General features: G+C 40.7%; 2 protein-coding genes and 1 long non-coding RNA gene across 4 annotated transcripts in view; 2 read left to right on the top strand and 1 right to left on the bottom strand.

Annotated features, from left to right (window-relative positions):
- Positions 1–1,253: 1,253 nt before the first annotated feature.
- BCO1 (beta-carotene oxygenase 1) lies at positions 1,254–17,306 on the top strand. Its single transcript, XM_082062609.1, has 11 exons — positions 1,254–1,385; positions 4,536–4,664; positions 5,875–6,004; positions 6,812–6,959; positions 7,815–7,962; positions 8,724–8,944; positions 9,799–10,056; positions 11,204–11,306; positions 12,124–12,218; positions 14,187–14,298; positions 14,969–17,306. Exons 1-11 carry the CDS (start codon positions 1,322–1,324, stop codon positions 15,139–15,141), a joined length of 1,581 nt encoding a protein of 526 aa, XP_081918735.1. The 5' UTR covers positions 1,254–1,321; the 3' UTR covers positions 15,142–17,306.
- On the bottom strand, positions 14,676–18,536 carry LOC309444620. The gene is made up of 3 exons (XR_014185111.1): positions 18,356–18,536; positions 17,317–17,395; positions 14,676–14,768 (listed from the first exon to the last, which is right to left on the bottom strand). It is a non-coding gene; the product is annotated as an uncharacterized lncRNA (long non-coding RNA).
- A 1,238-nt stretch (positions 18,537–19,774) lies between these two features.
- The window catches only part of GAN (gigaxonin), a 40,004-nt gene continuing 36,067 nt past the window's right edge, over positions 19,775–23,711 (top strand). For both annotated transcript variants that reach the window (XM_082062933.1, XM_082062934.1), the window contains exon 1: positions 19,775–20,014. In XM_082062933.1, the coding sequence (XP_081919059.1) occupies positions 19,848–20,014 (167 nt within the window). In that variant the 5' untranslated portion in view covers positions 19,775–19,847. The remainder of the gene's footprint in view (positions 20,015–23,711) is intronic.

Here is a 23,711-nt window from a genome sequence, read left to right as displayed (position 1 = left end):
TATGTACGTGGACTTTGATACCCTTCATCTCCTTCTTGTACAATCCTGCTGTTTCTTTATTAATACTACAGACTCCAACAAAGCCCATGTATTTTATTTTTTAATATGACCTTTTATTTTGGTGTCTCCTGTTTCTGTCAGTGCTTTCCAAACGGAGACAAAGGCATCCGGGCTTGTTGAACTCCCGAGGTGAAGACAGGCCAGCAAACAGACCATAGCTTAGGAGGAGAGGAGCAATGTCTGTGTTTAACAAGTGTGTCAGAGCAGTCAAGTGTAGCGCAGATTGTGTTTTAAATAAAATAAAATACATATATTTATAAAAGATCAGTCTGCCTTAACAAATGATGTTAAAACATTCTGGGAACAATGGTGATTTAGCTGAAAAAATCGGCTTTTAGGGCAACCTCATATGGAATTGCATAATATATAATTGTGCAAAGAACCCCTTTATCCTTCATGTTTAGTGGAGCCTATGATTTGCTCTGCGATCACATGCTTTATATTGAAATAATTCTTTTCCCAGAGGATTTGAAAATTAACAACATTGAACTCAGTTAAGTACCTTATCTAGAAACAAAAGCGTGAAGTTAAAAATCCACTTTATTTTTAATGATTGCTGCCATACTTTCATGGAGTGGATTCAGGTCACATATGGGAAAATATGTTATAGTGATTATTTGTGAAAAGATATTTCATTCCAAAATGCACCACTCAGTTCACTCTGGAACAGGCTGTATATGAAGAAATGCAGCACATGACTGTTCAGTGATGGTATTTTGTTAATTAACAGAATAACCCAGTTTAAATTTCACAGAATAGAAAGAAAAGGACGTCACCCTGCTCTGGAATGTTTGTCCCTCCCAAAGAGCCAAATTTGGAACACTGAGTAGATTTTTCTTATATTTTTCTTTCCCTTCCTGCCAAATGGGGCAAGCACCCCCACAGTGCTTAAAATTTGATCTCAAGTGCTGAATGTGATGTTTCAGTTTCATTCTACCTGACTCCTGGGTGTGCCCGGCTGCTTCAGAGAGGTTCTTAAGGTGCATAAAGGTGAGTTATGTTTTTCTTTCTTCTCCTTTAAATCAGCAAAAGTTAATTTTCATGACAGTATGCAAGAATTGTAGTGTATGTGCTAGAGATTAAAGATCAGCTATTATAAATTGGATATCTAGAAACCACCAGCCACTGGCTCACGTTGCACTTTGACCTTATCTTTATATGTAACAGGAAAGAGCTGTTCCGAGCCCAGACACGAGGGAACCACCGCAGCTGCTGGAGCAGCTGGGGAGAGAACACGGAACTGCTTGTTATCACATGAGACATGGATATCATATTTGGTAGAAATAAAGAAGAACATCCAGAGCCCATAAAAGCTGAGGTGCAAGGTAAGCGAAAGAAAATCTGTTCTAATACGGGTGGTTACTTTGTTGTTTTCAAACATGTAAACACCGAAAAACTTGTTCACCCAGAACAGCACTGAAAATGGAAACTGGGAGAGTGAGAAACGTTAAGTGAATTTTGTTTAAAGGACTGAGCTCAGCTAACATTTGTGCCCCTCCTGGGGGATTTTTCTCACTTTATGAGCATTTCTGTGTACTTTTGCAAAAGTCAATTTGAACAGGATTCACTGAAGCTGGTGGTGAGGGACAAAGTGTCCGGATTTTATCTGGTGACACTTCCTCCCCCATGGCTCTGCTCAGGCTTTTGGCTTCTCCTCTCTGTAACCCTTCCCTGCCCTCCCCTGTCTGCTCACACCCTTCCTTGCCTCCTGGACACGGACTCATCTGCACTACTATTGCTAAACAGAAACACGGCAGTAATGGCTGCCACCCTATAGTTAAAAAGAGGGTTCAGAAGTTAACGCAGTAAAAACTGTAAAGTATCCTTTAGACAGAGAGTTTGAAGTTTCTTTCTAGGTTCGAATGCCTGATCCATCTATGATTTTTACTGTTCTATTTACTTTACAGAAGAGTTTGTTTGCTACAGCTGCAGAAGTTGTTTGCAAACAAACCATTTATCATATTCCTTCATTGGTAATAATGACTCAGTATTTACCAATTATGAAAACTAAAGAGACCTTGATGTCTTTAAATATTTTCCTAGTCCTGAGCTCTGCCAGTATTTTGGCTCCTTGTTACTCCATGTGTAAACTGTCACTACCACCCCCTGCTTCCAACATCAGCTGCAATTTAACCCATGCTCTCCTAAACACCGTACAGCCATGTGATTGTACGAGACTCTGTTGCTATGATAGTTACTAAACTTCCAAATATTTGGAAATTTTATGTATCACCATTGTGTCATCACATGGCACAGAAAAGTATCGTTATTTATATTTCCACTTCAGGTAAAAGTCTGAAGCAAAAAAAGACACAAGGTCCAGATTTTTAAAGCTATGTAAGCACTTTAGGATGCTGATTGTTATTTACAGAAACTCTTAATTCCCACTAAGATGAATTTTAATCCAAAAATCTCACTAGATGACCCCTTGCTCCAAGGTTTTGATACTGGAATGAGAAATTACACTGATTTACACCAGAAGTTTCAGAAGCTGCATCAAGTCCACAGTGCCTTAAAAAGAAGATAACTTTTTTTGCCTGTTTATCTCTTCCAGTGAAATTATTTTAGTGTCCTGTCCTGTAACTTTTGAGCATCATTAATCTGATATAGAGGAATAATCTCTAAATAAAACAATAAGTAGAAGCACAAAAGACTGCACTTACCATGCTGTGTGTCACAGTTGCCCATAGTGCTGGAGAAATAGCAGAGCCTACAATCTTCTATTGCCAAATAGCAGAAAACTGTAGAATTGGAAGTGTCCGAAGAGAAATGCCTGTATTTTAGGCATATAAGCAGACTAAGCTTATTCAACAGTTAACGTTCAGTATGCAGCCAAACAAAAATTATGCATCTATTTTAAATATATACTTTCTTAAGATCGTAATCCTGTTCTCTCTGAAGGATTCTTCTGCTAACTTGTGATTTCTTCACTGTCTTCTAACCAACTATTTTTCATTAAAGTTTTTTGCAATTACCTGTAATAAAGGTTAAACCTTGTACATCTTACACAAAAAAAGTACTATAATGATTGCATTGGAACTTCTTGTATTAGAAAGGCAAGTAAGGTTTGGTTTTCAAGGCTGAAGTAGTAGTAGTAGCAATAATACTACTAATAATACTAATAATAATGCAAGTCCATCCATTGTGTCAGTAATTTTTTATCTTCCTTACGTATTCCAAAACTGTAACCCTAATGAAGTTGTGTGAGTATTGCGGCATCCAAAATTTGTTGGTGGGCCTGACTGACAATGTAATTTTTGGTAAAACTGACATTTACTCCATATCTTTCATTCGCATTTGCATGGTTTTTCCATGTTTCCTTAGTGTCCTTTGTTTGAAGAAATGGCAAACATCCTGGTCTCCCTCACCTAAGAAGGTCAAAATTGAGGAAATCTTCTCATAGAAAGTGACCCAGGTCCCTTTAGGATCTCAGAAGATCTTACAGCAAAACAATTGTTACCTCTCTGTATGGCATCAGCTTTGACAAAATCGGATATTTCCATGGGAGGACATGTCTATCTGTTGTAAAGGAAGTATTAATAAGAAAAGGTGTCAGCATATCCAATGTGAGGACACAAACTAAATGATAAGGAGAATTAAGAGTTCTGAATAGCTTTTTTTTCAGAGACAGTGTTCAGTGCAGGAACTGTGTGGAAAAGTGGTATGTGATCTTAAATATTCCCTCAGGATGCATACACACAAAGCAGCAAGTGAAGCTTTTAATTTATTATCTGATAAGCTTTTGTTCAGCTCTTTAACCCTAATGACATTCTTTAATTGTTGTTTTTCTGTGTGTCAAATGGTAGGTAATGCATTTCTTTCAGGGATTTGATGAGGCATATTTCATAATCAGACCTCAACGGTATTCATATGTTTTCCGTATAATATTCCTACTCTTAATTCTTTGTTCAAAACACCAGCACTCTGACTAGTGGCACAAAAGCACTCCCAAAACGACACTACATTATGTGTTGTGTACTTTAATTAATGAAATTTTTACTGGAATTCATTTAGCCTGAAATTTAAATTGATGTACTGAAGGCCAGTGAAAGTCATCTAACCTATAAAATATGTTTATTTCTGATAAGCTCTAGCTTTTCCTGGAATGAGTAAAAGGGTTTAAATGTATCACTTTAAAATCTAAGTGCAGAAAAGAAAGGTCCAACTTTATTTCACTCCTGATAGTTAGCAAATTACATTCCAGCAATCTCATCATTTTATAGTAATACAGCAATCGTAATTTTATAGTAATATACTGATATAGCAATATTAATGCAAAATATCATTAGAGCCCCATTTTTGAACAGGTCACATTGACATTAGCCAGAACTCCAACAGAATTATATGCTGTTACAAATCTTGACTTACAGCCATAGTCTGTCTGCCTATATGAAGCCTGTGCCCTAAGGAAGATTGTCCTGTATTGTGCCCCTCACCTAAATGAATGGATACTGATATCTCTTTTCTGTTTGTAGGTCAGTTCCCCGCTTGGCTGCAAGGGACACTTCTCCGAAATGGCCCAGGGATGCACACGATAGGGGACACTAAGTACAACCACTGGTTTGATGGCTTGGCGCTGCTGCATAGCTTTACATTTAAAAATGGTAAGTTGTTGCGCATCAGATGAAAAAAAGCTCAGCAACCCAAATCTTGGTGCCTTGTGTTGCTAATTCTGTTTTGAGTTTGATAGCGTTAGAATGTTGCAGGTTTCTTCTGCAGAGCAGCATGTGTGGTGAGGTGGTAACTGCTTTGGGGCAAGTCTCAGCAGACACCCACTGACCCCTCACCCTCCCCAGCAGCAGGAGTAGCGCTGCAGGGCTGTTAGCAGAGACAGATCCTGCTGTCCTGTTCTCTGGAGTGCCCAAGTTCCATTTTCTCTGCGCCGCAGGACAGCTTGCAACAGCTCTGAGCAGGTCACTGCGGGACAGCACAAGAAAACCTCTATTGTTTCAAACTGGATCAACCGAAGTGCTGTAATACCAGGAGGTTTTCCTGCTGTGGATGAACAACCTAGTTTCAGGGAAGACTAACGTTTCCCTTTTGGGATTTGATTGCAGCTAGAACAGCTGTCAGGGGAGAAACTGGGCCACTGTGTCACTTCCCATCTCAGCCCTCACTTATGTACACCTAGATTCTTGCTGCAAAAAGTGTGTGTCTGTAAAAGAACTGGGTTTTACCCCTGCCATCCTCCACTGCTAGTGTTTACTTTAGTTTCCACTTCTGTAACTGGTGGCCTTTATTGCAACTGCAAGATCCCCTTGCCTGTCCAGCTCTACATCCTGAACAAAATAACCTATAAAGAAATGAACAGTGTTTTTTAAATTATCAGTATATTTTACTTACCTAAAGCAAGCAGAGCTCAGTTACGCCAAGCGTAGTGGTCCATTAAATTGTTTAGGATAGTCATTGATTCTTTCAAGCAATTTGTTACTCTCTTATAACTGAATTTTGCCAATACATGAGATTTACCACCACCCACAAACTGATGTATAATTAACCATTTTTCACAGGTTGCTTTGGTTCACCTGAATAGTTTATCCAACTCCCTCCTTCCTCTCCCCAGCTCCCCAGTATTGTGCAAATGTGTTGGGAGTCAAGGAAGCTGGACAAATCTCAGCAGCCACCAGAATGGTCCTGGGCTCCTCAGAGACCTGCAAAAGCCTTCCAAAACAGGGGGCTGGGGGCTGGAGTCATTGCAAATTTTTCTTAGCTAAAGGACAGTTGCTTGAGAAACTCTTTCTCTGACTTTACCTACGCTAATGTTCTAAAGCACATAGTACAAAATGTGATTGCAACCTGTTTGGCCTTTGCCAGGTGAAGTTTACTACAGAAGTAAGTATCTCCGAAGTGACACATACAACTGCAATATAGAAGCAAATCGAATCGTGGTGTCTGAGTTTGGGACTATGGCTTATCCAGATCCCTGCAAAAACATCTTTGCCAAGTAAGCAATGCTTTTTCCAATAAGGTCCTTCTATCTCCTTCTCTCTCCAGCACAGATGTATTTCTGTTTGCCCTGGACAGATATTTACAAATAGGAAATTTGTTCTGTAAATTTACAGTTTCCAAATGCTGACAAGGCCAAGAGATACATCCAGCACCCTATGCTCCACAGGTTATTCTAAGGCAAATATTTTAAATTCATTTTATCAGCAATATTGGCTGTTTTATTCACTATTGCAAGTAGATTTCATAGTAATTTTGAAAAAAAAACAAAAAACCCAGGCAACAACAAAAACACAGCCCACAAACTGTCAAGCTCACATGTGAAGTTCGATCTTTGAAATCATAATTGTGATACGAGATAACACCGGGAACAAAAATATTCCATCAGGGAGTACATGAATCCATGAATTTTATCAAAGCAAACCCTAAAGACCTGCCAGCTTTTAGGTAGAAACGGTGAGGCCAGATCCTCACCAGGTGTGCACAAGAGAGCGGGTCATGAGCCCATCCTGATAAACCTGTGCAAGTGTTCCAGCTGACTGGCTGTGGACACCTGTTTGTGTCTGGAAAACCAGTTGTGTGCATGTCCTTAACCCTTGCCCAGGCCAGGGGCGTTGAAGGAGTCCATCTTCTCTGCTTTTCCACCCTTTCCACTGAGGTAGGAGCAGCCAGAAAAGGGCCCAGCAGCAGAGAGACCCGGTTCTGTGACTTGGCTGCTGTGCCCGGTCCGTGCTGCCGCTGCCGGGGTGAACGCAGCGCAGCTCCTGCCGCTCCAACCAACCCACACGCGTTTCCCTCTGTACAGGGCGTTCACCTATTTGTCTCACACCATTCCTGAGTTCACAGACAACTGCCTGATCAACATTATGAAAACTGGGGATGATTTTTATGTTACCAGTGAGACTAACTTCATCAGGAAAATTAATCCGCAGACGCTGGAGACGCTAGAAAAGGTATAAACGATTGTCTGTCATCCTGGTTCCTTTTCTGATGATAAATACAGTTTCAGGCTGACTCATAAGGATCCGTTAACACGTGCAGAACACAAAACTGGAAAGATACTTTTCTTCTACTATTGCCTTACTTTTGAAATGATGGTAAAGTGAATAGTGAATAAAGCTTTTCAGAACTCCTGAGTTCAAAATTAAATCCCAGGTAGTTTGGGAAAAGCTGGGCTTTAAGCAATTTCACTTGCCCGTAATCTAGCAAGGTTGCAAAAATAATACCACGTATCGTGCTTATGACGTGGTTATTTTGGATGATTTCCATCATTATGCATCTGTAGTTATCAAGAGATTTACATAATTAATTCAGTAGGTCAGTTATATGACTACAAGTACCTTATGCAAGATATTACTTCATTATTAAAATGAAATCTTGACGTATTGAAATATACAGTGAGTTTTTTCTGGCATGCAGTACAGTTTGAGTAGAATTTCCAAGCTGTAAATCAAATAGAAACCTTTTGCTCCAGAAGACTGCTAGGCTCATAGCCCTGTTAAATAAACTGCTTTCAGGATTAAATGGGCATTTGCAGAATAACTTCTTTAGCTGATCCTCCTGTTGTGTTATGCTGCTGCAAGAAAGAGGTGAATGTAATTCAGATTCTGTAACTTGTTTTAGACTTGAAATAGGAAATCATTTGAGTACCTACATAAGTCATTTGGCTTAATTTAAAATGCCTTTTGAAAATGGGGTACCAATAAAAGGCTGCCAGTCCTAAAAAGCTGGTGGATATGTGGTGTTAGCTGAGATCAATTTTAATTCTATTACATATCTGTAAAATCTCCTATTGCATCATTTACCAGGTTGACTACAGCAAATACTTGGCCGTAAATTTGGCAACTTCTCACCCGCACTATGACAGTGCTGGAAATATTCTTAACATGGGTACTTCAATAGTTGAGAAAGGGAGGACAAAATACGTTATATTTAAGATTCCTCCCTCTGTGCCAGGTAAGAGATGCCTTTTATCAGTATTTCCTAGAAACTTGTTAGCAATTTCTTTTCTTCTGAGGTTAAGGGGTGGTGATACAGCTCTTCTACAAACCAATGTCATTCATTTTCTTAGTTTTAACTCACTGTGAACTTCTCTGCTTAGCCTGTCTGGGCATGTGCTATTACAAAGGTTTATCTCCAATACTGTGTAAACAGGCTATTTCAGTATGAAGAACCTTGCTTTTAGAAGAATTCTGCTTTGAATATTACTAGAGTGAACTAACTCTCCTAGAAGAATTTCCATTCCCTGTATTGTGATATGTAGAGGGAGGATGAACAGAAACAATTTTGTCTATAAGTCAGTATATATAATTTGAAATTGTAAATTTTAATTTTCTTCAAAAGTGAAAATGCTCTTAAAATGCTGATATGGTATTTATAGGGAAGCATAATACCAAATAATACCTAATATAGAGTTAGTTGCTCTCTAACCTGTTTACACTAGGCCTTGGCGGAGTACTGTCCTTTGTTCACAGAGCAAAGTCGAGAGGGCTCTGTCTAAATGGATCTGCCGTTGTGATATTACTGTGTTGCTTCACTCAGATGCAAACTTCTATGTTAATTCTGCAGGAGGAAACAAACCAGTTTCTTAACAGGGAAATGCAAATAAACCTGAGAGGAACCTGTTCTTACCTACTTCATAATGGGAGAAACCCAAGCACAAGATTGGATTGCAACTCATTGTAAATATAATTTTATTTTTTGTCATTTGTGCTCAGAAAAAGAAAAGAAGAAATCTTGTTTTAAACATCTGGAAGTGGTATGCTCCATCCCTTCTCGCTCTTTGCTCCACCCAAGCTACTACCATAGCTTTGGAATGACAGAAAATTACATTGTCTTCGTAGAGCAGCCGTTCAAACTCGATATTGTCAAAATGGCAACTGCTTATTTCCGAGGTGTGAACTGGGCTTCCTGCCTTTCCTTTCACAAGGATGATAAGGTATTTTTCCTAATGCTGAGTAACGGAGTCAGTCGGGCCACTGACCTCTTCCACACTGTTCTGTTTTTCATCTGGCTCATTCATTTCAGAAACCCCTCATTTTTTTTTTCCTACCCTTGACTTTCATGTTGCATGGGTTTTTAAGAAGCTGTATTTTTTTGAATACTCTATCTCCCATCTCCAGAAATTTCACAAATAAATACCCGATGCTGAAGTGCTTGAGAAAGAGGATAGTTTGGCATTATTAGAAATATTGCGGGCTAGCAGAGAAATTTGAAATGGCACTAGCATCCCAGACACATAGAGTTGCTCCTGGTCCAAACAAAATAGTGTATATAGTGGATGAGATCTGCTCCAGATCCATTGCATCAGATGGGAGAGCCAGACCGGTGGAAAAGCCTCCATCCAACACAAGGAGAGTCTTTCACTGTGCTAACTGGGGATAAAACCCGTTTTGTGAGGACTTCTCTTCCACACGCTCTGGCCATCAGCAAGTGGGGCGTGCGGGGGCAGAGGGCACCAGCACAGAGCACTGCAGAGATTCCACTAAAGAACATTTATTTAACTTAGAAATAAAGCAGGTGATTTTCAAGGTTTTACCAGAAAACTTCAGTCCTCAGCCTAGCCCAACAGTGAAATGAGTTTAAAGCACTTTCACACTCATTTTGCTCCTGCGTTTTTTGGTCTTCAGGTTGGAACTTCTTGTCTTCCAGGAGCAAATCCTGAGTTCTTAATATGCTTCAGTAGAAACAGACAATACATTAGAATGTTGATGGCTACCATCAGAAAACAGGTTCCTAAATAAACCATTTGCTGATCATTAATGGTTTTAAATAATGTTTTCTATCTTTCAGACTTGGTTTCACTTTGTAGACAAGAAGACTAAAAAGGAAGTATCCACCAAGTTTTATGCTGATGCTTTGGTGCTTTTTCACCATATAAATGCTTATGAAGAGGATGGCCACATTGTTTTTGATATTATTGCCTATAAAGACAATAGCTTGTATGATATGTTCTATTTAAGAAACCTGGTTGAAGACTTTGAAGAGAAAAACAAGCTTTCATCCAGACCAACCTGCAAACGATTTGTTGTTCCTCTGCAGTATGACAAGGTAGAAAGAAAATGCCTTTTTAATCTGTTCTTTGATCAGTAATTATAATACAGCATTCTGAATGATGGGGGACTTATTAGTTGCCAGCCCTTATGTGCAAATTTCTGATTCTTTAAAAATAACATTTACAGCAAGCATGCAGGAGTTTTGTTTTGTGTATGCATTGTGAGAAATGGCACTGAGCAGCTGGACACAGTTACATGATCTAGGTGCTGATACCATCAGTATGGAGAACAGGGCAGCTGAGCACACGTAGTTTCCTTACCAGTGGGATTGTTTGGAAAATGCTTTCAAATACAAGCAGATATATCAACTTGGCTGTTGACTGGAAGGGCACGCATGAAGTTTTGCACAATTTTTCTCTTCCACTTTACTGGAAGCCTATATATAATATGTGCACACTCCCAAGTGTTGCAATGGTTTTCTTAAAATCAGAAGATTTCATTTAAGTGGGAGATTTACCATGAAGATGAAAGATTTTATCTTTCAGTTTAATTTAAAAAATCATTTTGCATCATTGTTTGCAGAGAAGATTTTTACTGCCCAGCGACTTGGGCAAGTTTCTGCCTGATGCATTTGGAATGGATAATACCTTTTCTTTCTACATCCTAGAACCTCGCTGCTTTGTTCGCATCTCAGCAACAGTTATGCAGCAATGACAAAGGACGTGTTGGATCACATCAGCTGTCCAAACTACTCTTAAGAATTCACTAATAGCGTATTAAAACAATAGTGCATTACATCTATTTTTGCACTTGATTTATAGCATGTGCAAAAAAACCCTAACCTTTGTGACTTCTAGTGAGAATTTGTTGCCTAATTCCCTGAAACCCATCTTCATTAATTACATTCACAAGCTATGTAATCCATTTATTGTGCTTCTGGAACACAGCCATGTCTATCCAAACCTTTCTAAAGGCTCAGCATGATTCAAATGATTATGATATATTAAAATCCTCTGAGTATAACAAGATTTCTGATGAAAAGGTCAGAGAATGTTACAAGAGAAATACTATAAGAAGGCACTTCTTGAAGCTCAATTGTTTAATCCCAAAATCGTTTATATTAATATCAAACCTGATGAGAGATCTAAATTAGAAGCATATTCTTAGAGCCATGTTACTTTTTCAGCATGTTTCTCTTTCAGGATGCCGAAGTCGGTTCTAATTTAGTCAGACTTCCATCTACCGCAACTGCTGTGAAAGAGAAAGACGGCAGCATCTATTGCCAACCTGAAATACTGTGTGAAGGTGAGACGTGTCCATCATGCACATCTCAGATATCTTCTCTTACACACACATAGGAGCATTCTAATAACGCTTAATAGCTGTTCATACATGTAAGATCTTTATGAAGAGAAACAAAACCTTTTATTAATTTGTTACTGTAGATATTGACAAAATATTTGTCTTCTTTACTTCCCTCCTCTGGATCTATACATGACCCTGAACCTCTCAGATATTTATATATCAATTTATATATCAAGAGTGAAATCCTTTCAATGTCTCCAGTTACATCAGTTTTACATTAATATAGGATCCCAAGTCTGATCTTACATCTATTAATATGGCTTGCAAATCTACCCGTTACAAGAGTAATTTTAGTTAAATAGGTCTGTTATAAATAGAACTTCAGTTATTGCTGTATTTTATAAAGATTGCCTTTGAAAGTGGATTTTAAAAAATTCTGGGGAATATGTAAAGAGTATACATTTACCTAAAGTGAAAGTAATTTATTAGAATGGTAGCCTCCAGTTATCTCTCAGATGTTCACATCTCATGTATTTATGAAAAAACAACAGCAACAAATCCCGAAACCCTCCTAAGTTCCAGTATAATGACTACCTAAAAGTGAAAAATTGTCATTTTTGGACTAAGAATGCTCACTTAATTATGTTAATGTCCATCTTCAGCTTTTTAGAAATTCTGACATACAAAACCTATGCAACACCTGTTAAATTGTCAAGGTTTATTACAGAGCAAAACTTCCTGAAGACTGGCAAATGTAAACACACACTTTAGCTATTTTTCTCCTCTTGTTTCTAAGTCTTGAACTTTATTTTCCCAGGGATAGAACTGCCTCGCATCAACTACGACTATAATGGCAAAAAATATAAATACGTTTTTGCAACAGGAGTCCAGTGGAGTCCAGTTCCTACAAAGGTATAATTAACATTTACAGAGTCAGAGACTGTATTTATAGAACATAAATCAAATCTAAGCAGTTATAAGTAGACAGACCACGTTTTTCTAGTTTGGCCCAAAATACAGCCTAATCTGCATTCATACATGCAAATTCAAAGTGTGTGGCTCTGGGGACGGACACTGATCTTTTTCAACATCAAGTTAAAGCTTCTAAATGAAGACACTGCACTTAGGTAATATGTTCATAAACATCAGCACTTCAAAGCAGGGAGAGAAAAGTTGGACATACATTGTTTGCTTCCCGGTATGATTAAAACAGCCTCACTGGGCCAAACTATAGAAACAATATATCTTAATTTTACAAGTTGAAAATCTGAAACATTATTGTCAGCTGTTAAAAACACGTAGTTCCATAAGCAGCAGAACAAACGCTTTCTTACAGATGTGACTTGAGATTTGATTCTTGAGTTTTTGACAGTCTATGTGCTTCTGTCGAAACTTTTCCCATGGGTGGGTCATTCACAAAGAAAAATGAAATGCCTAAATTTTTAAAATAATAACTCTTAATGTGCCAAGAGCGACCAAGGAGAGAGTGGGAAAAAGAAGTTCTAGATAGACATACATCTGTAATACTTTTTCCCCTTAGGAAACCTAAGTAAAAAAAGAAGTTATTGCAACAGTATCCAATACATTAAAATATTAAACCAATATCTGATTTCTCAGAAAGCTTTATCTTTTGCTAGCTAGCTGTGTATTAGAGGGTGGCAAATGCTTTGTTTGTATATATCCGATGCCAACTTTTCAGGACATGGCCTAGAGTACGAATAGATTAAGATGAAAAGCATTAATAATGGAAGGTAAGAGTATCGTACAGAGAAACTCACTCTTGATCATTCTTGGTCTTTTCTACAAGGCAGCGCAAACTGAGTTCACTCGTGGTTCTTTTATGTAAGTGCCACAACTGATTACAAAATAAAGCTGGATTTCTGCATGATGCAAGAAATTTTATTGCAGCACATCTGACAGTAGCTCAAACAAATCAGCAAGTTTGTGATTTCCAGTGTAGATAATCCCTGCTTGACTTAAGCATAATAAAAATGCTCTTAGTTGCTCTTTAATGAATGCAGGCGCAACAACAACCACATATAATCCTTAGTTAAAGTGTGTCAGTGAAGTTGCTGTCGTCTTGCTTAGAAAGGAGGATTCTTCTGAATTCTTGTTCCAGTAACCTGGATACTTTCATTTTTGTGTAAACATATTTTTTAATTAAAAAAAAAAAGTGAAAATAATCTAAGTGCTTCTGTATGTGTAGAGAAAAGGCCTTAAGAGAAATGAACTGAAAATGCCACGCATCCTCATGGTGACTGGTTGAGTCAGGCACTTGACCCATTAATGAATGAAAATCTGGACTCTGGTCCTTCAGTTAATACCAGTATCTGCACGGAATTCTTGCCCCATTGGTTTAATCTTTACATATCGCCATCAATAGCCTTTGTTCTGGCATATATACCCTACTTAACAATAGAAGGCCTTGAGAAATATTGAGGTCACAATAAAAGAAAAATAATTCACAGGATTAGAAAACAGAAGGTTTAAATCCTGTTTCCTGCTTTACTACAGAACTGCAGCAATTTGGCGCAAGTCGCTTAAATGTTGTGGGCCTTGGTCTCTTCCTCTATATAGCGAGTGCTTTATTTACAGTGGGGGTTCTCTTATGATCTGTAAGTATTTGTAAAATACAAAAAGCCCATAAATGAAAGACACATTTGTAATCTAATGAAATTAAATTAAAAGAACATTGTGTGATGACGCAGCCATGAAATGTTTAACACTTTCCAAGTGTATCCTTCTTGTGATGACACATGCCTTGTAACTCCTTGACTCGTAGCATTGCTCCCTGTGCCAGCAGGCTGTTCATGTTGTACCTCCGGAACAAACCACTGTCTGGGTCACTGACATTTCTCTTTTCTGGTCACAACAATTTAGATTGTAAAATTTAATACCCAGACAAAGGAAATGCTCCACTGGGGAGAAGACCACTGCTGGCCATCCGAGCCTGTGTTCGTTCCCAGCCCTGATGCAAAAGAAGAGGATGATGGTAAAATAACGGCAACATTCTGAAAGCTGGGGTTGCATGAGTTTTGCATTAAATCTTACAAGTTTCATTGTTCTTAGTCGTGACAAGAAAGTTAGGTTGATGCTTCTAATGAGAGATTAAAATTAGCACCAGCTATTTTACTCCTGCAGACAAAAAGCCCAAAGCAATAATAAACAGAAATCAGCTTGTGTTATGTCCCCAGGTAGTCAGAAACAATAAAACCCACACTTAGGACTTTCCAAGCTGCTGGAAGCTAGATTTATCAATAGTTGGAGCAGCTGAAGCTGTGGGAACTCAATTTTGTTACCGATGAGAACCTGAAGCGGCACTGCGAGTATCCTTGTCATCTCGATCCAGTTGTGTTCTCAGGTGACTCTGTGCAAAGGTAAAGGCAAGTAGTGGAACGGATGAGTCCCAAGACTGCCCAGCACACCATTCAGTGTTGGTTTGCTTTTCTCATTCCCTGTGAACTGCAGGCAGACCAGAAAAAAGCACAGAAGAGAAGCGTTTGTTAGTTCTTTAGCACTCTCAGTCAGACTTCTTGATCTAGTAAGCGCTTTCAGTTTGTGCCCTAAAATTCTTAGGAAACAAGAATTGTTTCCCGTTAGTGTTGTTTTTTCAGCTTGGTGTAACTAGTATGTGCTTCTAATTCTTCATTTGTGTGTCACAGGTGTTGTTCTGACCTGTGTTGTGATGTCTGATCCAAAGCAAGCACCCTTCCTACTCATCTTGGATGCTAAAACATTCAAAGAATTGGGCCGAGCCAGAGTAGATATAGACATGCACCTGGACTTGCACGGAATCTTTATACCAGAAAAAGGTTTGAAGACTGAGATGGAGTAAAATGCTATTTATCCTATTGCACAGACTGAGACAACCTTCTACTGAATGTGGGTTAATATCATTTCGGAACAACCTTATGACAAGAAATGGCTACATATAATCTTTGCGATAGCTATATATAATCTCTTATAAGAGATATCAATAACTTTTATTACAAATAATTATATGTGTAACTGGTATGTAGCTATTCCAACAGAAGAATGATCAGTATTAAGTGCTAATGATGTATATAACTCGTGGGGCAGGGAACAGGAGACAAAGGTAACAAGGAATGTTTTATTTGAGTAGAAGATAGCTTTCTGAGCAAATAAGGTATTGTATTTATAGGGTGATTTATGGCATGAGTCACATGTATCTGCAACTCACAAAACTTTCATGTACTGTTGGAAGAATGCAGCTCACTATAGAAGTTGTCTCCAGCCAGAAAACCTCACGTTAAACTACCTGCTATGATACTAATAATTCATGGCAATGCATTCCCTTGGTGCTGATTTCTTAAATTCCACTGTAACCAAAGTATTACATTGAGGTGCTACACCTTTCGAATTTAGAACCCCAAAAAAACCTGCTTTGCTAATAATGTAATGGTGTATTTTCTCCCTTTTATGTTCACAAAAACAAGTGACTTTTCAATAGAATATATGACTTTATGTAGCATTCAGTTATACTTTACTGCTATTCAATCTTAACCACTTTGTATTTAAATCAGGTTTTTTTGAGGAGGATAACTGACATGACATTTCGTGTCTTTAGATGAGTACATTGTGTAAAACAGATGTGTAGGATTTATTAATATTGCTAATAGTCCCCATTAGTAACAGAGCAGAATATTCCTAGCAGAACTCAGATACACATGTGCAACAAATTGTTTAGGTGAATGAGAGAAAAACCTATTTTGATTTCATCTGAACTACACGGCAGCTGAAACTACAAGCGCTGTTGCTATAGCTAAGCAGTTGCTGTATTTTCTGCTTAGGAGCATCCATGTTCTGACATGGGTTTATCATTGCCTGTAACAGATGCTTACTAATAAAAGTACATAACTCTCACTCATACTCACAATTCAACACAGAATTCAAATGCCAAGGATACTGTGACTGTTTTTTTGTTATAGGAATGTCATTTCCTAATGGCCCTGAGTATTTCTGTTTTCTGATTTGGGGCATTGATTTTTCTTTAAATGAGAGCTTTTTTTCTTTGAATTGTATTTTCCGATTGTAGATGCCTTCACTGTTAGAGGCATATTTATTGATGAAGAAAACTAGGTATACATCCAACCGCTTCAGGTGTTCATCTGGTCTGTATGTATCACCACACTACTCAGGTACCTCTCACTTTTTATATACACACTCTCACAGTGTCTCTGCTGCTCAATGTGTTTTACAGGAATGAAATCATTGTCACTTACTGTCTCCCCATCACGCGAGAACTGGGGCTTTGCTGGCTTGTTCACGATTACGTAAGATGTTTACAGAGCAGGAATTGAACCAGCGTCATCCACAGTTCTTGTTTGCTCTGTAACAGCTATACCTCCCTTTCCCTGCTAGAGTCTTTGCAGTTTGTAAGTATAAAGAATATATAGGCTATTTTTAATGTAAAAAAAAGTCACCATGGTCAGATCTAGAGTTAAAGTATGCAGCTGTGGGCATTCAAATGGTTGTATTTTCCATAAAATGGAAATAAATGTTTTCAAAGCATATTACCACTACTGTTTAAGAGAACTTCATCTCCTAAAGAATAAATTGAATTCTGTTTTTGTGTGTAATATGGAACGAGTACTGGAATGGAAGACTGACTTCTGATGTTGGCAAAGGACGCCAGCTGTGGGGTTGTTTCTTTTAATCTGAAAAGGTTTGGATTTAACAAGTCTCCACAAATATTTCTGGAATTATAAGGCGGTAATGAATCAGAAGTTTAACAATTATTATAGATCTCCTTCTAAGAGTTTGTCTTCAGAATTTCTTTTGTACAACTCATTGTGTTCTGGATTTGGATTATCATGGGTTTGAATACAGGAGTTACTTGACTTCCGAGGAGCTAATTCTTACTGGCAGAAATGACATGATAGGGGAATATTCATCATAAAAACAATCTGCAGTCTAAGTAACAAAATGTGTTATTTATGTTCATGTAGAAATACTGCAAAAATAAATTATAACAACTTGTCTTGGGTACGATTTTTTTAAACAAAGTGTGCTGTATTCGCTTGGCCAGTATTACAAAGCATTTGATTAGCATCAAGTTTGCAGTCAACCTGAAGAGAAAACAGAGATGTATATCTGGATTTGCCAATCCCAGTAGATTTGCCAATCTCCTGTGGCAGAGACAACATGGATAAAACCATATGGCTAATCACAAATTTGTTCAGGAATATTTTTAGTAGTTGCAATAGTAATCTGATGAAACATTTCCCCTGAGTATGCAATACTCTATCATTTCTGGGCTGACAATAGCAAGGGGGAATGCATGTAGACTTTGCCAAGTGGCTGCAAGGCTTGTGGGTTTTTTTGTTGTGGTAACGTGGCACGTGGCCGTGAGCCTGTCATTTGGTTTGCTTCCCTGACACCTCACCGGGAATGAAATCTTGAGGGACACAAAGGTTTGATTCTTCTTTTGCAAGTCATAAATTGGCCCAGTAAAACTAGTGGAGTTATTGCAATGGCATACAAAAAGAAACTAGACTCAAATAAAACCAGTAAGGATAGATAGCTCCATTAAAGGACAAAAACATAGTTGAGCAAGAGAATCAGGCCATGGCTATGTGTACATGTAATCACTTCCAAGATGTTACAAGCCGCCCTCTAGTTGGTAGAGTGGTTTGGTTTGGTTGTGTTTTGTTTTTTAATCAATGGGTTTCGTTAAATGGAACAAATGACACAGCATAATAATTAATTTCTTCTCTGGAAGTGGGTATTATCTGTTACACCTTGTCCCATTGCCCCACATAGGCAGCAGGAGGAAGCAGAAACACTGTTTACTGAGACGCGTTAAAAACCAGAAATACAACTGTGTTTTCCTACATAACAATCTATGCAGGAGGCACAGAAACAAAACAGTTTTTTTTCTTTTTAAGTAACCAGGCCACTCAATGACAGCTTTCGCAATAATTTAAACCACTGTTCCCTTGGGAATGCAATTACCAAAGTATTAATAACAAGCAAAACACATCTTTCACCAGCAGTGCAAGATGCAGAGTGCGCTCTGCATTCATTACCTTCAAAGAGCGCTGGGGACGTGTCCTCTGGATCCCTTCTGATCTTCCTCATTCTGCACTTGACATCCTCAATAATTATGCCCAAGCCAGAAGTGGCCGCCTAATATTTATTAATGGGTATGTTACAAGAAGCGATGCAAACTTACCGGTGTTTCATGCACATTAGTGTGTTTTTAGCCCTTCCATTATACCAGGGTGTGAAACATCCTCTGCTTCTAACATTCTTGTCCGAAGCCGCACACCAAACCCAGCGCGGGGTCCTCCTCTCCGTCACCCCTCCCCAGTCACTTGAAGAAGAGTTGAACTGGAAACACTGGTCTAAACTGGGCTGTTCAGACCCTGCAGGAGAGGGACCCACTGCTGGGGTCAGCGTGTGCAGATGTCCCGGCTGAGATCTCCAGCTGGAGAACAAAGCAGCTTTGTGTCCAGCTTGGAAAGGACAGGGCTGCCTCCCTAAAGTCATTCATTGCTCGTTCCGATGGGGACACTTCCCGATACCCTTATTCTTAGTGGTAAAATGCTTTGGAGACACCATCAAACTGCATTAGGATGAATTATAACATTTTAAGTTGTCCACATTTCTGAGACAGGTATTTTTGACATCACTGAATTAAACGCCAATATTAAAAGCACACAACCCACCGCAGCTTTACTAGATCTGGCCCTCTGAGAACGTCATTCTCCCAGTGAAGGCACAGAAAGCGTGATGCCCGTTGTGGGGTTTCACAGACCCCAAATCACGCAGGTTTTGGCTGTGGGAGCCGGGGCTGCGCTGAGGTCCCCGGTTTGTCCCTCCGGCAGCGCTGACTGAGCAGTCACTGAAGCACATCACAGTTTGTGAAACACTTGCGCTCGGTGCAAATAGTTTCGCTATTTAAATCCTCTGTGCTGTTAGAGAACACAGCAGCAGATGGAATCAAGTCATCTCTTAATGTGCAATTAAACACGTTAAATATATGGCCTAAAACCTTGTGAAGAGTCTTGAAGAAAAGGTTTTTGCCTGAAAAGGGCCTATTTCCAGCTGGCAGCTGTGGAAAGCAGCGCTATCGAAATGAGCCTCGCTGTATTTCATTCTCATTCTCTTGCCTGTTAGCTCATGTAAGGGAAAAAATAAATAACTAAGAGGCTGGGTTTAGTCACCTTTAAAGTAAGAGGGGGAAAATGTTTTAAAAAGGTAATTTCTGAGTCCAGGGTCCGCAGCCACAGCGGGAACCGGCCGGGCCCGGGCCAGCCCCGGCGGGCGCCCCGCAGCAGGGCCGGGCCGGGCGGGGTGAGTCAGGGCCGCGGTGCCCGGGGCAGTCGGCCCGCGGCCGCCCCCACTCCCGCCCCGCAGCGGGGGCCGGGCCGGGCCGGTCGGCGGGCGGGGCGGCGCAGGGAGATGATGTCAGCGGCGGGCGGGCAGCCATGGTGTGAGTGAGGGCACTGATTGAGGCGGCCGGCCCGGCGCGGCTCCGCTCGGCTCCGCTCGGCTCGGCGGGGCCCGGCCGGCAGCATGTCGGGGCCCAGCGCCGTGTCCGACCCCCAGCACCCGGCGCGGCTGCTGCGGGCGCTCAGCTCGTTCCGCGAGGAGAGCCGCTTCTGCGACGCGCACCTGGTGCTGGAGGGGGAGGAGATCCCGGTGCAGAAGAACATCCTGGCGGCCGCCAGCCCCTACATCAGGTACGCGGGGAGGCCGCGGGGCCGGGCCCGCAGCTCCCGGGGAGGCCGCGCTCTGGGGGGGGCGTTGCGGTTACATAAGGAGCGGGCTCGGCTTCTTTTAAGGACGGAAGAGTCAGGGGCGGCCGGCGGAGCGCAGGCCCTGCCGGGGGTGCCCGCCCGGCCCCGGGGTTCGCCCTGGGGAAAGTGGCGGCTCGGCCGGTTCCCTCCGGCCGTATCCTCTGCATGAAGCCGCTGCTTTCTGCAGGTTCGGAAGGCTGGTTAGCCCACTGGAGACAGAAAGCAAAATGCCCCGAACAACTAAATTGCTGCCGAGTGCCCGGCGTGTAACCGTGCGACCCAGAAACAATGAACTTGGGGGATGTTTGCTCGGCGGGGCCTCTGCGGGGTTTGTCCCCTCGGCTCGTCCGGCCAGCGCCGCACGGGCAGCTCTTAATGACTTCTAGCGAGACGGGTCTCCGGGTGGTGGTTGTTATGGGTTCTGAAGTATATCAGCTTTTAAGTGAAAAAAAGAGGAAGAAAGAAAATCGGTTTGTCTCCCCATCTCTTGCTCCTGTGCAGTACCTAAGAACGTAACTCAGAAATTGCCAGAGGTATCGGAGCCCGGCGGCGCCCAGCTGCTCTGGGCAGGGGTGTCAGCAGCGTGTGCTGTCAGAACTCTGCGGTTTGACGGCGAGGCTGGCAGGACGAGCTGTGCTGGTGCAGTCGTGCTTTCCGAGGCTCATCTGGGCTGTGTTTGCAGGGAAACCCATTTCATGAAGGGTCCTGCTGCCGACAGCGGCTCGAACTTCTCCATTGCACTCGGTGGTGAGTCTGGTGACATCAAGCAAAAAGAATATACCCGCTATAGGATTTTTACAGTACGTGCGTACATGTCAGAGAGGGTAAACGAAATGTACAAGTCGTTAATTCTGAAGAGCTTTTGATTTTTAGAGTCCTGTCGTTTGTAGGTAATAGACATTAATTTTGTCTTGGTCTGTAAAGCGGGAGCAGACCCTTCAGTGTCACTTAAGCACAGGATTATCCTAAGTCCATAGCAGACTTTTTGTACTGCTTGGACATTCCTTGCAGTTGTAGCTTCCTGTGAAGGTGTCCTGAAATCAGCATATTTGCTCTAGGTGGGGGTGGGAGTCTGTACACTACTCTCCAAACAAACACAACCTGCTTCAGTGTTGTGTTATCATTTAGGCAGCGGGGTGTTTTGGGTGACTGTTGTAGCGTAGCTTTGGCATTCTCAAGTACAAAAATGAAATCAATAGGATATGAAGTTAGTGATTAACTTTTAAGTAGGTGTTGATGGTGGATAGACTTAAAGAAACTGCTCACTGCGTGGGTTGAGCTAGCAGGGCTGAGACATAACATAAAATACACAGAGAAGGAAGGTCATCAAGAACTTGCAATAAAAGACACCGTGGGGCCCGTGTATAATAATAATACTTTTTTTTGGTGCTTGTCTTGAGAAGCAGTTTTCAAACACAGTGGTGAAAGATGAATCAAAGACGTGAAATTGAAATGAACCATTGATCCAAAACTCTTCAAAGCACCTGAATGCTTTTCAGGTTGTTGGTCATTGTGTTTTATGTGACCTTATGACATACCTGAAATTAAGGTTCAGAAGGGTTGCTCCAGGTGTAAAAAGGTCATGTTCTTGGAAAAACTGCTGTTCTATTGTAACAGCAAGATGAGTTTGCAGGAAATGTGCTGTTTTTACTGTGAAAAAGATTGCTTAATTAAAAGAAATTGAAAATTGCTCTGTGGAGTAGTACCTTTTCATGGAATTTCGTCTTTAAGTATTGCATTTTGTTCGTGTGTGAAAAACGTACTGGGGAAACGTAAGTGTGTGTGAGGACTAAGAGCACCAGACAGAGCTACATTAGCAATAAAACTTGTAGTTTTTAGAGTTGTGTTTTTTTTAAATTCAAAATTTTTCAGGTTCAGATCACATGAAGGAACTCATTAACTATGTGTGAAAGTAGGTTACATGGATTAATATATAAATATGATCAAGGTGGTTATGTTTTTTCAAGCTTATTCATCTTTTCTCCTCAGGCTTGCAAGATGTAAAGAACCAAAAATACACATACCTGGTTCTTGTATGGCACATTAAGAAAACATTTGTATTACCCACCTTTGCAAAGCCTAGTTTTTACTTGCTGCTTATCTTTTTATCACTCTAGGATCTCTCTCTTAGTCCAGCTGGTCTTCACATTGGATGGAATTGCTCAGGTAGGTTGCCAGTGTTGGAGCGTTACATTTCCAGCCAGAAGTAATGTTTCAGTGGCTCTTTTTGGAGATAAAATTAATCTACAGCTTGTACCTAGTCTGTGCAAGTCCCACTTATTGAGTGTTGGTTTTCAAATAAAATGATTGGTTTAGTTTCTGTATGAAGAGTTATTGCAGAAGACTCAAGAATTTTATGTCCTTGTATTTTAAGGGCAGGTGATTCCAAAGTGCACTCTGGTACCAGAGGCTGTTACAGTCTCCAAATGCCAGTTGAGTTGGGTCATTCTTATTTGAAAAATTCCAATATAAAGCTCAGAAAAATCCATTAACTGATTTCAGGAGTACAACTTGGAAGAAGAATGAGAGGATACGTGAAACTTGTGCTCGGCGGCGGAGCAGTGGAAGTGTCAGCTGGCGTGGCGTTTTCTGTACCTGGCCGTGTCATTATGTGTTGTGGCTTTGGGCAAGTTGGTGGGTGAGTTCGGGAGCTGTGTAGGGTTTGCATGAATGCTCAGTGTAGGGTGTGAGTAGGAAAATAAGCAGGCACGGACTTTGAGGGGGTGGTTGGGTGTGAGCAGAGCCTGCATGTGCTGAAGGATTTGCGCAGCCACAGAGAGGAGCGTTACTTGTTTTTGAGTTTTGCATGGAAGCTGTTTGGCTGCCTGGTGATGAGTAGGACGCTTGTAAATTATAGTGATGTGGCTTCCCTCTAGTTATTTGGCAACTGGATTATCCGTGCAGCTCAAAAATGGCAGCTTCAATGGGGAGAAGCCTGAAGATGTGAAGGGGATGCAGAAACACGCGGAAGTTTTACCAGTGTCACTGGTCCCATCTGCTTCTCTTGTCCGTTGGTTAGCCTCTGCAAGTACATGGACAAAAATGCCTGTTTCATGAACAATTTTTAAGTCTGGGGGACCAGTGAGACTTTTAATTTTTGTGGTACTTTGATTCTTGAGGTCTTGCCTCAGTTGCTTAATGCCAAGTTGCTTGTAGCTCTCTGAGGGCAGAGAGGTCTGGGGTGGTTGTGTGAATTCCTACAGCATTGCTGTGTATGTACAGGTTTATCTAATCTCTCCGTGTGCCCCTGGAGCAAATCCTGTCATTTACAAAACACAGAAGTCTTCCTGGATATCTCAGAGATCTTGTGGTATATTCCTGAGCCTGAGAAAAGGAGGATTCCTCGGGAAGAGATTCCCTAGGACAGAGCATGGTTTGGATCAAAGCAGTGTTGCTGTGCATCCCAGAGAACTTAAATTCAAGCCAGCTTAGCTCTTGATTTTTCTCTTCTGTAACGCATCAGCCAGGAGCCTGCGCTTTTTTTTAGCACTTTTTGTTCTGGCAATTGCCGTAACGTAGATACAATTCTATTGCCCTGATTAAATTTATTTAGTTTGTGAGCTTAGTGTAAATTATGTTGCTTTTACCAGAATAAACCATGCTTGCGCTAGTAAGTTGGCCTAAGTTGAAGCATATATCC

Source organism: Streptopelia decaocto (genome assembly GCF_964273445.1).
Source record: "Streptopelia decaocto genome assembly, chromosome: 11".
Lineage (NCBI taxonomy): Eukaryota > Metazoa > Chordata > Aves > Columbiformes > Columbidae > Streptopelia > Streptopelia decaocto.
Note: the sequence above shows the minus strand (reverse complement) of the source record. Positions and strands in the feature narration are given on the sequence as shown.